Source organism: Lampetra planeri, chromosome 36 (genome assembly GCF_965212315.1).
Source record: "Lampetra planeri chromosome 36, kcLamPlan1.2.h2, whole genome shotgun sequence".
Lineage (NCBI taxonomy): Eukaryota > Metazoa > Chordata > Hyperoartia > Petromyzontiformes > Petromyzontidae > Lampetra > Lampetra planeri.
Window position 1 is genome coordinate 10,723,498 of NC_136142.1, and position 15,980 is coordinate 10,739,477.

Here is a 15,980-nt window from a genome sequence, read left to right on the forward strand (position 1 = left end):
ACTCTACTAGTGATTTTTAACGTTGGACTTTTTATCAAATAATGTTCTTCCGCCTGTGACGCGAGGAGAGTCGTGGTACCACGAGATGAAGAGATGCCCCCCCCACTCCCCCCACACACAATCAGCTGATTCGCATTGTACCAGGGAACAGGCCCTGCAGATGACATCCCATGGGCAAAGAGGATAAACTGGTATCACCCAAAGTAGGCCATAAACCAATGCAGTACCCCATTTATAAGTGCGAATTACTCAAAAACACCACCCATTTCCCAGTGGTTCTCACACAATGCACTGTTGGAAACCGAAAAATGACACTAACCTCAGGTGGTAGCGACGAGTGGGATATCTCGCCTGGGGCTCAAGGGACTCAGACCCCCCCCTCCAACACCAATAGCGGCGTTCTTCTTCCCATCAGGCCTCTCTCACCAACGTTAGACGGTCGCTTGTTCACAATCCCTAACCGGTGGTCCCCCCCCCCCCTTCACGTGTCGGTTATCCGATGTTCAATTTGTAAAGTCGGCGCTCGCAGCCGTTAGGTTCCATTGCACAGTCAAGCGACCGGTGAGCGTGCCGAGGCCGTCCACTCGCTACACTTGACAGGGCACCGTTTTTAAATCGTCGTGGGAGTTTTTAGTCAAGGTTTCCGCAGCCTTGATTACAATCCAGTCATTCACCCGGTCTCCATCCACCACAAAGGTCAAGCGCAAACCTTAACGCGGCTGGTGGTTCTCAGCCAATAACGAGGATCCATAATTGATTTCTGTACTTAGGCCGGCCACACAAACGATCCGATCGAAATTTGTGTTAAGATCCCTTCACCACCGGATGGGGCCAAAAAAAGATGGCTCGGTCAGATCGTTATGTGGCCTCGCCCAAGATATCAAATGAATCGCAAAACAACGTCCATCTGCCTTCGTGACCGGCGCACCCGCGTACATAAGAGTTTGAGCGTGCGTGCGCAAGCATTGCTTATGCCGTCGATGGAAACCGGGTGGAAGGTGGGCAGGCGACTTGAGCAACCAAGTGGTTATGAAGTCACTCGCAGTCACAGCCGGACATGGTAAGAATACGAGTCGCAAGCACGGGCAGCGGAAACCTAGACGCAAAAAACCCACCATCTCAGCAATGCTGAGTGCTGTGACAAAATCAGCCCTCGCTCCACCAAGGTGACAACTTCAAAATCACTTCCTTGCTTCTGCCAGATCCCAGAGCTGACGCATAGTCGACACCCAACCTCCAAGTTCCGACACGGGCCTTTACGAACAGGCCGAGCCAGCCAGGCTGACCTCATATATAGGTGGCTGTATATTAATAATGCTGCAACAGTCTGTGTCACAACTTTAAAAATATAAACAGATTTCCCTGCTTGGTTACCAAGCGCGAATTCGCCGCTTAAAATCAACGCCACCGCGAGCCGTGCAACGCGCGCAACCGTTTCGACGGCATTGGCATCAGCGCCTCACGGCGGGCAGGAAGCGTGAGTGTGGGTTGCCCGCCGTGTCAGAGGCCGGGAGGTCAATGTATCCCCCCCCCACCACCACCTTCCCCCCGCCCCCACCTCTTCCCCCTCCGCCGCCCCCCGCCCAAGTGGGGGCATCGCTAATTGTAATCCACGCACAAGCAAGGGCTTGGGTGCCTGAACCGTTTGTGAGCTCAATCCAGATGATGGGCCCAGAGAAATTTTCAAGTTAACGCCAGCAAAGTGGAAAACGTGTGTGTAAAAGGGGGTGTGTGTCTGTCTGTGTGTGTTCGTGTGGTGTGTGCGACTAACATCAGTTGCCCCAACAGTCTGAAAAGGCTATGTTTGTTTGACTTGTGTGTGTGCAGGGTGCGTGCATGTGATGTGTATTATGTATGTGCACGTGTTTGTACTTGAACGTGTTGTGTGGTGAATATAGTGAGTGTACATGTGCTTCTATTAAACAAAACATAATATTGTTTTACCACCAGGTAAAGCTCAGAGCTATACAGCTCTTTTTCAGAAGCGACCTGGCCACAAATGACAGCTCAACGAAGTGGCTTACCATGTGGAAATTTACAGCAGCCAAATACTCTAAACGCGTGATGTTGATTCTAAATGTGGAGGAAAAAACCAGAGGACCCGCAGAAAAATCCACGCGACCACGGGGAGAGAGACATGCAAACTCCAAATATACAGCAGCAGGCATTGTCAGGGTCGGGATAGAACCCACAACCTCCTGCGTACTAGGCGAGGGAGATAACATCTTGTCACCACGGCTTCTGTATTAGTGTGCATGTAAATACATACGAGTTTAGATCTGTGTGTGTGCGTGTAAGAACGTATACACGAGTGTATATACGAGCACATGCGTGTGCGCGTACATTCATATGTGTGTACGATTACGTCTGTGGGTGTTTGGACATGAGTGAGTGCGTGTGTGTGCGTGCGTGTGTGCACGTGCATACATGCGCGTACACAAGTGTATGCGTTTAACATGTGCTTACAACTGTGCGTGCATGTGCGCGTGTGCATGCATCTGTCAGTCACGCCCAACCCCGCTGGCATTCATTTCGACAGCCAAACGAAAATATATATAACAAATAACGCTAAATTATTACCGTTTGATAATTGCGATCGTACAAAACAAATGCGAGAAAACCGTAGGGAAAAATCTCTTTCGGCCAATGCGTAACCCCCTTTCAGTTTTGGACATTTATATAAAAACAAAATAACTGCAAACTCCAGCAGCGGCGGTCCAGTGAAGTCACAAGTCCCCATCAGAGTTTAGTATTTTTTCCACGTCGTGCAACCGAGACAATGGCGATGTCTCCCAACTGCTGTGGTGCCAATGAGTGCCAAAACTCCCGCGATCACTCTGAGACAGCAGTGGCGGCAGCTTCCGAGGGTAAGGAGAATTCCAACGCTGGTGAAACCCTGCTGTTGCGGTAATACCTAGCCCGCGGCCGGCAGTCCACAGCTCCTGCTGATAGCTACGAATCCCATCAACGGGGATCTTCCTAAGCGATGACTGCAAACAGGGGGTGAGGATCAGCAACAAATCCTTCCAAGAGACGTCAAAGGCTCCCAAACACTGACGACGGTGGTCAAGCGATGACTCCCACTGATGGCGAACCCCAGCATTGCTGTCGTCTTCCTCGAGCAGCGGGGCTTGGCGGCCCCAACTTGCGGCAATGTGCTCCAACCGCAGCCGACGACTCCCAATTGTAACGAGGACTCCTCTTCCGAGCACGTGGCAATGACTGTCCAGGCTCTTGCTCACCCAGTCTCCCGCTGGACAGTTGTCTAACTAGCCCAGGTCGCCCACTAGCCCCGGTTTCCCATTCACTTGGGTGTCCCGGCGAGTCAGTCGCCCCCCACTTTCTTGCCCACCTGCTCGCCACAGTTGCCCACTTCACCCGGTCACCCGTGAGCTGGGTCGCCAAATAGCCTGGTCATTCACAAGCCTGGTCCACCCACTTGGCCCGGTCACCCACTTAGTCTGGTCACCCCGGGGATAGACTGCTCATATCTGCACCACGTCCTCCAGCACTCGGTAGCAGATGAGGAAGTATGGGTAGCACTGGTCATTGTCGAAGACGACGTAGATTTGTGGGTCGGCCAGGTTGTCTACGCAGGAGTCGAACAGGTCGGAGGTCAGGTCGCACGGGTTGATTGGAGGCGGCCTGAAGGTGGTGGGGTCAAGGATCGCAAAGGTTAGGGGTTAAAGTCAGACATTAATACAAGTCGGATAGACAACAGAAATGCAGTCAGACAACCAGATATGCAGACAATGATAAGTACAAATGCAAACAATATGGAGCCACACAGATACACAGACACACAAGTACATAAATCAGTACACAACCAGATACAACACGACGTGTCTATGGCACATAGACACCATTGTAAGAACACACACACGCAGTGACACTGCAACAGTAACACACATCCATACGCACAAATCCACCCATCCACACAGTGACACACAGCACCACAGTGACACAAAAATACAAAGATCCCACGTATAGCCTTTAACAGACTATTGGGGCAAGTGCTCTTAGTGGGCACCTATGAAGGCCGGCACGGCACACGAGAGAGTGGGTGGTCAGCACCACGCCCGGCCGCCTTTGTCTACCCAGTGGTGATGTTTACACACCGTGCCGGGAACTCATTTGAGGCTGTGTCAACCTAGCGGATGCCCAGAACCGGTTCAGATAATCGTCACTGGTGTTGGCCCCGAGCGGGAATCGAACTCAGGATGCCGGGTTTAGCACTGCAGCACGCCAACTGCTACACTACTGCTCCCCAAACAGTGACACACACACCAACCATCACAACCCACACAGTGTCACACATAACCACGTACCAACAGAGCCAGACACAGTGAAACAACCACCCACCCACACAATGACACTCAACCCACCCAACCCACCCAAATCACCCAATCACCCACTAATCCACCCTACCCACCCACCAATCCACAAATCAACCCACCCACCAACCCACCCACAAACCAACCAACCAGCCCGCCAACCCACCCATCCGTCAACCGGCTCTCACCTGCGAAGCGTTGGCCTGCCTTGCGCGTGCCTGCCGACCAGCACCTTGGAGAGGAACATCCAGCGGAGGCCGCGCTCCCCCGAGGGCCGTGCGTAGCCGTGCGAGTAGACGGCGCGGCGCGCGAAGTAGCAGCCCTGCCCGTAGGCCGTGGCGTGCTTCCCCGATACGCGAGGGTCAAAGTTGTGCTTGCAGATGGCGGCGCTCGCCTCGGCCGACGTGCCGTGGAACAGGTGGCGCTCTGTGGTGCGGCACAGCGGCTCCGGCAGCCGGCGGCACATGTGCTCTTTCTTCCTGGTGGCGCCAAGACAGTTGACAGGCGAGAAAGAGAGACAGAGAGTTGTAGACGAGTGGTTATATCACTGCTCGTGGGTTTTGGATGTGGCTTTGGTCAAAGCGCTCCATCTCGCAATCACGGTCAACCCAGTGGCATCAAGACAGAGAGAGAGAAAGAGATCGACTTAAAGAGATACAAGAGAGAGGTGGTGTGAGAGACAGTCGGGAGTGGTTGACCGAGCGGTTGGTTGTACGAGTGGACGTGCGAGCGGTTGGTTGTATGAGTGGACGTGTGAGCGGTTGGTTGTATGAGTGGACGTGTGAGCGGTTGACCGAGTGAACTCTCTCTGTCTCACTATCTTCCTCCGTGTGTCGCGAGGCCCCCTCACCTGCAGTACTTCTCCCAGAGGAAGGGGTTCTGTACGCGGTGGATGGACACGATGGATGCCTTCGTCTCGGGCACCGTCTTGTGGAAGAGCGAGTAGACGGTACGGAAGGCATGCTCGCTCGCCGACATCTCCACCTGCACAAAGTCGGCGCTCGGCTCCATTGGCACCCACGTGGCCGGCAGCAGCGGCGCCGATGACGAAGACGACAACGAGGAGGATGAGGAGGACAAGGAGGAGGAGGAGGATTGCGATGGAGTCACCAGCATGGGGTTCGCCAACTCTGCCGGGTCGGCCAATGTCCTGCGGAGGAGCGGAAGGGTCGAAAGGGTGGTAGCACGGTCGGTTACAACATCTCTCTCTCCGCTCTGCTGTCTCCCACGCTGGGGTCGGCTCATAAGTCGGGGGTTGCAGGTTCGAGTCCCCGTTAAGGGTGCGACAGCACGATTAAAACCGCGGTGTCTACAGAGTGAGTTACCACCCTTGTGGTAAAGTCAAAAGTGGTTAAATTTAGACTTTAAGCTTTCGTGACTGCAGGAATTTTAACTTTCGTGACTGCAGGAATTCATATTCTTGGTTCTTTCGGTAAAGTCACGTAGATAGAAAACTTTGCAAGCCGACTGGCTATCAACAAAGAGTCATTCACGAAGCCATCCATATATACAGACACAAACACAATTTCAACCGAGACGATGGTTAAAAACTCAAGAATCATTGGAAAGATGCATCAACCACTTTGGGTCATGATATTAATTTGTGTTTCCTTGTCAAACTCTCCTGTCAGCAGTCCCTCTCGCAGCAGGTGCGTCACCATTCCTCCTCCTCCTCCCCCATTGTCTGATGGGTGTACCGAGGTGAAATCCTCCCTCCTCCCATCTCTACCCCTCTCTCCTCCCCCCCACGTCTGCCCCACCCCTCTCTCTCACCCTGTCTCTCCCCCTGTCTCCCGCGCAGCCCTTTCCCCCGCCCACTCACTCTGGAGCCCTTATAAGCAGCTACATCTGGAGGTTTTCTCTCTTTTCTTTCCACCTGAAGAAGACCGCTTGTGTTGCAATCGAAACGTCGTGGGTTTTTTGCTTTTAATTTAGATTTTTGTTTTCTATCTACGTGACTTCACCGAAAGAACCAAGAATATAAAAAGTGGGTGGTCTACAATAATAAAGACTTGCCCCTACCATAAGAATGTGGAAATTCCACCACTGGCTCAGGGCTGTAAACTGGGGATGAACAGTCTTATTCAATACTAATTAGAGCAGGAAATAGTTGTGAGTATACTCCGATTAGCACGGTTGCCTACGTAAGGTACGAAAGAAGTTACACGTACAAAACATAGGTTCGATGTTTGTCTATGGGTCTCCGTGTAAGTCAATGGGACTCTATGCTCGTCTATATGTATCAGTGGCATAGTCATTTGCATGGCCCCCTTCGGTGTAGTTGCATCACCTGCACACTCGATAGCTACCCCATTGCATGTCTCTCTGCACAACACGTGGGTGTGTGTGTGTACCGGATCTGGCCACATTCCCATCAGCGAGTTCCTCTGGCGGGCAAGGCTGGGTTGGCTGGGTCATGTAGCCCGCATGCCCAGCCACTGCATGCCCAAGCAGCTTCTGTTTGGCCGCATAGGGGGGGCTAAACGGGCACGATATGGGTTGGAGAAGAGATGGAGCTGATGCGGTACGGGAGGATGTGGAGCTGAGTGGACTTTCCTACTCGTATCAAAGGTGTCAAGATCGGCCTCGATGGAGGAGGCTTGTGAAGAACGCTACTGGGCAGTTGGAGGCGGTCCCCCTCAAGCAACAACAGAGGGTAGAGGAGCAATGCTCACAAGAAAAAGCGGAGCGCCGGGCGCTAAAATGCAGAAAGTTGACACAGCAGGGTGTACCAGCTGGTGCATCTACCAGTCATCTCAGTCAGCCAACCCATGGCATCTGGGTCTGTCCCGAGACCTCCTGTCAGCGAGCCTTCGACACTTCACGTGGCCTCAAAGTGCACCTGGCCTGGCAGAGGCATCGTGGTGACGTCACCGTCACAGGTGTGTGTACGCGAGTGTGTGTGTACGTGTGTGTATGTGTGTGTACGAGTGTGTACGTGTGAGTACGCGAGTGTGTGTGTACGTGTGTGTTCAAAATGTGGGGAGTGGTAATGTAGCAGTTAGCACACTGCGTTATGAACCTGCCGACCAGCGTTTGATTCCTGCTCCCAGCCAACATCTGTGGCGAATACCTGAACCAGTGCCGGGCCTACCCTAGGTCAACTCGGCGAGTACCTGGTGTGGTGAGTAATGGCACCGGAGAGACAGCCAGGCGCGGTGCCAGCAGCACCACTGCCTCGTGCACCGTTATCGGCCTCCACAGGCGCTCGCTAACAATGGCACACTCGTCCCAACAGTCTGCTAAAGGCTACATGGGAGGGGGGGGGGATCTTTTTCCATGGTGGGGCATCGTTCACCTGAGCAGAGGCAGCAGCAGCACGGGCGAGCGGTAGAGCGGGCGCCGCGCCACACGCTGCTGCGTCCCCAAGGCCAGGTCGTGCTGCACGGAGCTCGCCAGGTCCACGACCACCCCGCCACCACCAACACAACCGCCACCACCAGCACCACCGCCAGCACCAAGAGCCACACCAGCAACTGCACCGCTCTGCTCGCGCCGGGCGGGTACCACCACCTCCCGCTGCCCCGCACGCCAAGCTGCCTCCAACTGCAGAGCCAGTGGCTATGGTGGGGGGTGGGTCATGGGAGGGGGTCATAGGGTCACGGTCACGGGGTGCGGAAGGCAACAAGGGCAATGATAATGAGATGGGTGAGTGAACGAGTGGGTAGATAAGTGAAAGAATGAATGAGTGAGTGAATGATCGGGTAGATAAGCGAAGAAGCAAACAGAGGCAGAGGAGACAGGAGGGGGCAGAAATAGGCCGGAGAAGACAGCAGAAGAAGCAGAAGAAGCAGGAGGTTGCAGGGGCCAATAGGGGTCCAATAGGGGCCAGCAGGGCCCAACAGGGGCCAGCAGGGCCCAACAAGGGCCAGCAGGGACCAGCAGGGACCAGCAGGGACCAGCAGGGACCAGCAGGGACCAGCAGTGGACAGGAAGGGCAGTGCCCACCTCATCGTACTCCTTCCAGCACAGCTGGTCCTTCCAGTAGATCTTCCACAGGGTACAGAACTCGGGGTTCGCGCCTCCGGGCTCAGACACGGAGAGGCGGCGCAGGCGGTCATACCCGGAGTCGCGCACAAGCATCGTGTGCAGGTCCACCACCATGCGGCGCAGCCTGCACACCGTGGGGGGAGGCCAGTGGGTTAGTAAACAGATATGTGAATGGGTGAAAGAATAGCAGTGTGGTTGGGTGAGTGAATGAGGGAGTCAATGGGTCGGTGCATGTGTAGTACCGTCGAATACAGGTCGACACCCGGGGTTGAGGCACACTGAGGTTTATTACACCAAACGTTGTGACATACACACTTGAGGGGGTATTGGCCCCCTCACCCGTCTATCTGAGGACACACCTCCTAGCTAACCCTAGCCTGCCTCAGAGTCCTCCTCTCGTGGACTAGGGGAGGCTATCTTGGCCCGACACTGGTCAGTCGGGCCCGGTACTCAGAGTCCAGACCAGCACTGGCTCTGGCTCTGGCACCACGCCACTGGCTCGAGCCTGCGCGGTCCTGACAAGGACGGCGTACCAGGGGAAGACCAGGGCTCTATCTAGGACGTCTTCCGTCTTCTATTCTTAGCTAACCCAACTCTCCCCAGCCCCCCGATACATTCCCCTTTTATACATCCCCCTCCCTGAGGGGTGGGGCCCCGGGGGATCGTAGCGTCCGAAGCGCGGACGTCGTAGAGGGCACCTGCCCGTGCACTGACGTAGCCCCGCCCACTGTGCTAGTTTCCCGTAGGATCCCATACATATCAGCTCTACACATATTTCCTCCGTAAGACCCCTACACATGTGTAGGGGTGTTAGAGAGAGAGCCGTTATGCATGGCAGCTTATGGGAAACAAACACAGTGGGCGGGGCTACGTGAGTGCACGGGGGGGGTTGCTCTCAACGACGTCCGCACCAGGCAGCCCGGGGCCCCACCCCTCAGCGGGGGTGGAGTATAAAGGGGGATGTGTCAGAGGGCTCGGGGCAGAATGTTAAAGCTAAACCAGTGAAGACCGAAGATCGTCTAGCTAGAGCCCTGGACTCCCCTGGGACGCCGCCCTTGTCAGGGCCGCGCAGGACCGAGCCAACGGCGTGGTCCCGAGAACCAGAGCTAGTGCTCTGGGACTCCGGGTACCGTAGCCCGACTTACCAGTGTCGGGCCAGACAGCCTCCCCTAGCCCGTTAGTGGAGGACTAGGAGGTAGGTCAGAGATAGCTAGCAGTGTATTCCCAGCTAGCCGGGTGAGGGGGCCGATACCCCCTCTAGTATTGTATGTCCACAGTTGACTACTTGAACGGAATAAATACGTGTGCCTCACCAACGGTGTCCAAGAGTCATCAACGGTACTTCATCTGGTGTCAGAACAACTACGAACATGGACACGCGCCGGACAGTTCGAGCCGGAGTACCGCAGGTGGAGGACACCGCTGAAATTGTCGAGCCCGAGACGGCTCAAGAAGACATCGTGCAGCCGGGGCCGGACGCATTCTTACCGGGGCATCAGGATGAAGAGGAGCCGCCATCAGAAGGGCTGAGGCTGGCTCACGCGAGGCTGGCGGAGCGCCACACTCGAACACATCACGCGGCTGGGGGCTGGTGGACCACCACGGGGCGAGGAGAACCGACGTCCGATGCGCCTTCCCGCCATCTCAACGGATTCAAACTTTGAGTCTCCCGCCATCGCCGCAGCAGCTGCTGAGGGCGTGGCCGGCCTGAACCTCGCGTTCAACATCGCTCTCGCTGGGGCTGCCGCGTCACCGCCAGCGGAGGGAGCGTCATCACGGCTGCGACAGGCGATACCATCTGCCGTTCGCGCCGAATCGCAGCCGAGTTACGGGGACAGCAGCCTGCGAGCTTCCATGGCGACCGCTGCGCTGCACCAACGGCTGCCTCTGCTCAAAGAGTTTGTTGGCGCGGAGGGCGACTGGGGCGGCTTCCAGCGACGCTTCCTCGCCCACCAAGAAATGGCACGGTGGTCGGATGCTGAGGCTCTCTGCGCGCTGCCGGCGCTCCTCGACAGCGACGCACTCGCCGCCCTTACATCGGCGCCGAGGGAGAAGCGCTCCACGCTACAGATGGCGCTGCAGTTGCTGGCCGGGGTCTACGGACCTTCAGCGGAATGCAGGCAGCAGTTTTACGATCGCCAGCGGGGTGCAAAGCAGTCGCCCCTGGCGTACAGGACGAGTCTCCTGGCACTGGCGAAGACGGCCTTCCCTCGAATGGACGACGACGGCGTGGACGCCATGGTCACAGAAAAAATCCTCCTGCTGGCAGACGACCTGGACATCGCCGTCGTTGCACAGGAGGACACGGAGATGAGTTCCCTCCAGGCTGCGCGGCTCCTCCACGCCAACCTGCTGTCACAGCGTCGGAAAGCCAGCAGGGCAGCGGCCGGGCGTGCGGTGGCTGCAGCCACCCTCCCGGCGGAGGAGGTTTACGCCGTTGACCGTCGACGGCAGCAGGGGACGGGAGCACGGTCGGGCCGGGATGGGTCGAGCCGCTTCGACCGTCCGTCATCGCCGCCGGCGCTCCCGCGTTGCTTCAACTGCGGCGTCCGGGGCCATGTCGCCTCGGGGTGCCGCTCTCCTCGGCAGCGCGGGACGACGCCTCGACAGGACGCCGGCCCTCCTCCTCCCAAGCTCCATCAACATAATCCGGCGAGTCGCGGCACCCCTCATGTTTGGCCCAAGCACACACTCGTCACACACTCGCACACCGCAACGAACGGGGGGCCGACATTGCGCTGCGACGGGCCAACACGCACCACTATGGGGACTCAAATCGAACCCAGGCAGTGGTCCATGTTGGCCCATCGCGTTGTGGCCGCGTCGTCGGGGTCGTCGGCCGTGGTGGGACACATTGACGGGGTGGAGGTACGCATCCTGTTCGATACGGGGGCATCGGCGACCATCATTTCCGAACTCATTTACAATATTCTACCTGTCCAGAGCCGTCCTTTACTGCCGGTTAACGTCCCATTCTATGCTGCTAACAGGGGCTCTCTTGGCATCATTGGACAGATTCGAGCGCAAATTTGTATCGGGGATATCAAATTGTCGGGCCCGATTTTTGTTTCCTCCTCGCTGGCGGTTCCGTGCCTGCTGGGGACGGACTTCTTGGGCAAAATGCCGATTCGTATTTTAATAGACCAGGGATGCATTGAGCTCCCGTCGGGACGACGCATGGCGTTCCTGCCTTCCCCTACTGCGGCTCGGACGGCGTTCGTAACAGTACCAGCGTTCGTCGTTAAAACAGTTCGTGTGCCGCCGGGAGCTCAAATGTTGGTGCCTCTAAAACTTCGTCGGCCCTTCGCTGAGGGCATTGGGGACCAGGGAATTCTGCTGGGACCATCTAGGGCCGGGGTTAGTGGACCTTATTTGATTCCGGCCCAGACCGTCGTAAGAGGGGACGGGGACCCTTTCATCGCGGTCCTCAATATGGGGTCGCAGACAGTGGTAGTTCCTCAAGGGACGGTGCTTGCTCACGCGACGCCGGTGCCCTGCGAGGAACCTGTTGCGAATCACGTCGGCACTGCTCCCCGGCCGCACCCACATTCGGACAGTGATGGAGGAGGGCTCGATGCGCTTTGTGCGGGATCGACGGACCTGTCAAATTCAGAGCACCAACAGCTTAGAACGCTACTGCGGGAATTTTCCGACGTTTTCAGTCGGGACAAATACGATTTGGGTTGCACTCATCTGCTGCGTCACCATATTGACACGGGTGACAGCGCGCCAATACGCCAGAATCCGTTTCGGTTAAGTCCCGCCGAAAAGGACCATGTCAAATCGGCTATTGATGACATGTTAGCCGCCGACATCATTTCTCCTTCCACCAGCCCTTGGGGAGCGCCGATCGTCCTGGTTAAAAAGCAGGACGGCTCGTTGCGGTTTTGCGTTGATTTTCGGCGCCTTAACAAAATTTCGGTTGCCGACGCATACCCGCTCCCACGGATGGACGAATCGCTGGACGCCTTGGCGGGAGCGCGATTCTTCTCCACACTGGATTTACTTTCGGGATTCTGGCAGCTTCCTCTGGACGATGATTCAAAGCCTAAAACTGCTTTCCGTACACCGCACGGCCTGTTCCAATTCAACCGGTTGCCGATGGGCTTACACTCAGCGCCGGCAACTTTCCAGCGTTTGATGGAATTGGTTTTGGCTGGATTGCAATGGGAGTCGTGCCTGATTTATTTGGATGACGTTATCGTCTTTAGTAAAACTTTTGACGAACATCTCCAGAGGTTGCGGGCGGTTTTCCTAAAGATGCGGGCTGCTAATTTGAAATTCAAACCCCAAAAATGCCATTTGTTACGCGATTCGGTGCGTTATTTGGGGCACATCGTGGGGCGCTCAGGTATTGCTACCGATCCCGCCAAAACGCAGTGTGTCAGCTCCTGGCCGACTCCCACCTCGGTGGGAGAGGTCAGGAGTTTCATTGGCTTCGCGTCGTATTACCGACGGTTCGTCGCTGATTTTGCGACGATTGCCAAACCCCTACACGCTTTAACATCAAAAGGGGTTCGGTTCCACTGGGGTCAGGAGGAGGAGGCTGCTTTCTGCTCCCTTCGGGACGCCCTGGTAAAAGCTCCTCCCTTGATTTACCCCGATTTTTCGGAACCATTTTTGCTCGACACCGATGCGAGCAACACGGATATTGGGGGCGTGCTTTCCCAGGTGGTTGACGGCGTGGAACGGGTGGTTGCGTACGGCAGTCGGGTGTTGTCTCCAGCGGAGCAAAGATATTGTGTCACCCGTAGGGAACTGTTGGCAATTGTCTATTTCATCCAACAGTATCGCCCATATCTGTACGGTCGGCATTTCACCGTCCGCACAGATCATGCGGCATTGCAGTACGCCCTGCGAGTTCAACAGCCATCGGGACAATTGTCCCGATGGTTGGAGATCCTCCAGGATTTTGATTTCGAAACCACCTACCGTAAGGGCGTTCGCCACACCAACGCGGACGCTCTGTCGCGCATGCCAACCACCTCCGAATGTGCATGCCTCCTGGGGTCGGGACGTTGCAAACCAGCAGGGGACATGCCGGTTCCGGTCCTGGCGGCCGCCGCCGACGACGAAACATTGCTTCCAAATTCTATCGCACAACAGGGAAAAGATTCCCTGCTGGGTTTGCCTGTTAATGAATGGGGGCGCCTCCAGATGGAGGATACCTCCCTCCTCGCGTCGCGTCGTCGCGCCGGGGAGGCGGGGCGGGGGACGGGTGATGCCGACGCATGGGAAATGCACGCGGGGTTGCTGATGCATTGGGACGGGAAATCCCATCGACACCGGCTGGTGGTCCCTTCTGGGTTACGGGGTAGGGTGGTGTGGGCTGCTCATGAGCGCCTCCTCCACTTGGGTACCCAAAAGACCCTCGCCTTGCTCCAGCTTGATTTTTTTTGGCCAGGCATGACGAGGGATGTCGCAGATCTGTTGGCATCATGCCCTCGGTGTGCGCAGCGAAAACCACCAGCACGGGAGTCAAACCCGCCTTTGCAGTCTATCAGAGTCTCCAGAGTGAACGAACTTGTCGCGCTGGATATTCTGGGGCCATTTCCCGCCACCCCTAGGGGCAATAGATATTTGTTGACCGGGGTGGAATACTTTACGCGCTGGCCTATTGCCTGGCCCCTGGCCAACCAGTCGGCAGCAGCCATCGTGGAGGCCTTTGTCCAAGGTTACGTCATGGACAAAGGTGCTCCGGAGCGGCTGCTGACCGACCAGGGAAAATTTTTTTCCGGCAAACTCCTCCAACAGGTCTGTGAGCTCCTGGGAACGAAAAAAATTCGTACCTCTCCCTATCACCCGCAAACTGACGGGATGGTCGAGCGTCTGCATCGAACCATCACGTCTATGTTGTCACAGCAGGTTTCGGACTCACAGACCGATTGGGACTTGCAAATTCAAGGGGTCCTGGCAGCATACAGATTGGCCCCCCATGCTGCAACGGGATTTTCACCCTTCTTTCTCATGTATGGCCGCGAACCTGACCCACCTGTTCGGGCACAGCTGCAGATCCCCGCGCCGCTGGGAAAAACTAAATTGGCCGACCATGTTAAATTTAACCTTGCGAAATTGACTGAGGCACGGGATGCTGCCATGCTAAATTCCGACAGGCGTCAGAAAGCGAATGAGCGCCTCAGACTGGGTCGCGCGCACGTGCTACAGTGGAAGCCGGGGGACAGGGCATGGCTGCACTGTCCCCAGGTACCACTCGCGACCTCCTCAAAACTGGTGCGGCCGTGGCGGGGCCCCGTCGAGGTGGTCGAGGTTTTGCGGCCTCAGTGCGTTGGCATCAAATGGGGGAAGCGCCGGTGGTTTGTGCACCCCTCTAGGCTGAAACCCTTCGTTGCGGTGTGAGGCCCCACTCCACACATGCGTGGCCAAACATGTGGGGGGTCGGCCGACTCAAAGGGTCCGTCTCTGCTGCTCTCGCCTGACGTGTTGCCGGCTGTCCCGCCCCCAGGTGCACCAGGAATGACGGGCTCCCGCCCAACAACCCCTACGGGGGATGCCGAGGGTCTCGCGACATCAAGCGCAGACTCACTTCGAAATGGACAGCTGCCACCGGATGGTCCGCCATCCGGGGTTGCCCCGTGTGACGGGCCTGCGGCAAGGACGCGCGCAAGAATGCGCAGACTCTTGTGATGCACAAAAAGAAGAATTTTTATTTTATTTTTTATTTTCACGTGTATGGTTACTGTGCGCTGCGTCGGTGGTGTGCTCCTGGCACATTGTGTTGTGTTGTGTGTGTGTTGGGGGTTCCTTGCGATTTGTATATACGTTGCTTTTACGGAATTCGTATTTATTCGGGGGGGTGCGTCGGGTTGTTTTCCCTTCGGGGTTTTCTGGTTCTTGTTGTTGTTCTCTTCGCGTTATGTTGAAAAATAGTGAGGCACACGCGCGGTCAGGGGGTAAATGCGCTTTTATTGTCGTTTTTCTTGTATGTTGGCAGCCGGGACGGCTGCAAGCTATGCGGGGGGGGGTGATGTAGGGGTGTTAGAGAGAGAGCCGTTATGCATGGCAGCTTATGGGAAACAAACACAGTGGGCGGGGCACCGTGAGTGCACGGGGGGGGGTGCTCTCAACGACGTCCGCACCAGGCAGCCCGGGGCCCCACCCCTCAGCGGGGGTGGAGTATAAAGGGGGATGTGTCAGAGGGCTCGGGGCAGAATGTTAAAGCTAAACCAGTGAAGACCGAAGATCGTCTAGCTAGAGCCCTGGACTCCCCTGGGACGCCGCCCTTGTCAGGGCCGCGCAGGACCGAGCCAGCGGCGTGGTCCCGAGAACCAGAGCTAGTGCTCTGGGACTCCGGGTACCGTAGCCCGACTTACCAGTGTCGGGCCAGACAGCCTCCCCTAGCCCGTTAGTGGAGGACTAGGAGGTAGGTCAGAGATAGCTAGCAGTGTATTCCCAGCTAGCCGGGTGAGGGGGCCGATACCCCCTCTAGTATTGTATGTCCACAGTTGTGACTACTTGTACGGAATAAATACGTGTGCCTCACCAACGGTGTCCAAGAGTCATCAACGGTACTTCACATGCGTGGGTGAATTCCAGTGTGGATGCGTGAGTGGGTGGGTGAATGGGCGGGTTAATGGGCGAGTGGCTTCAAGTGTGGGGTTGCTGAATGGGTGACCCACTTCCATTGTGGATGAGTGA

The 15,980-nt window shown here is 56.4% G+C and overlaps 1 protein-coding gene across 3 annotated transcripts in view; it reads right to left on the reverse strand.

Moving 5' to 3' along the window:
* Window positions 1–2,224: 2,224 nt before the first annotated feature.
* Window positions 2,225–15,980, reverse strand: part of LOC144730803 (protein mono-ADP-ribosyltransferase TIPARP-like) — a 61,544-nt gene continuing 47,788 nt past the window's right edge. For all 3 annotated transcript variants that reach the window (XM_078611566.1, XM_078611568.1, XM_078611567.1), the window contains 5 exons: window positions 8,283–8,448; window positions 7,633–7,895; window positions 5,185–5,484; window positions 4,523–4,813; window positions 2,225–3,645 (listed from right to left, as the gene is read on the reverse strand). In XM_078611566.1, the coding sequence (XP_078467692.1) occupies window positions 3,486–3,645; window positions 4,523–4,813; window positions 5,185–5,484; window positions 7,633–7,895; window positions 8,283–8,448 (1,180 nt within the window). In that variant the 3' untranslated portion in view covers window positions 2,225–3,485. The remainder of the gene's footprint in view (window positions 3,646–4,522; window positions 4,814–5,184; window positions 5,485–7,632; window positions 7,896–8,282; window positions 8,449–15,980) is intronic.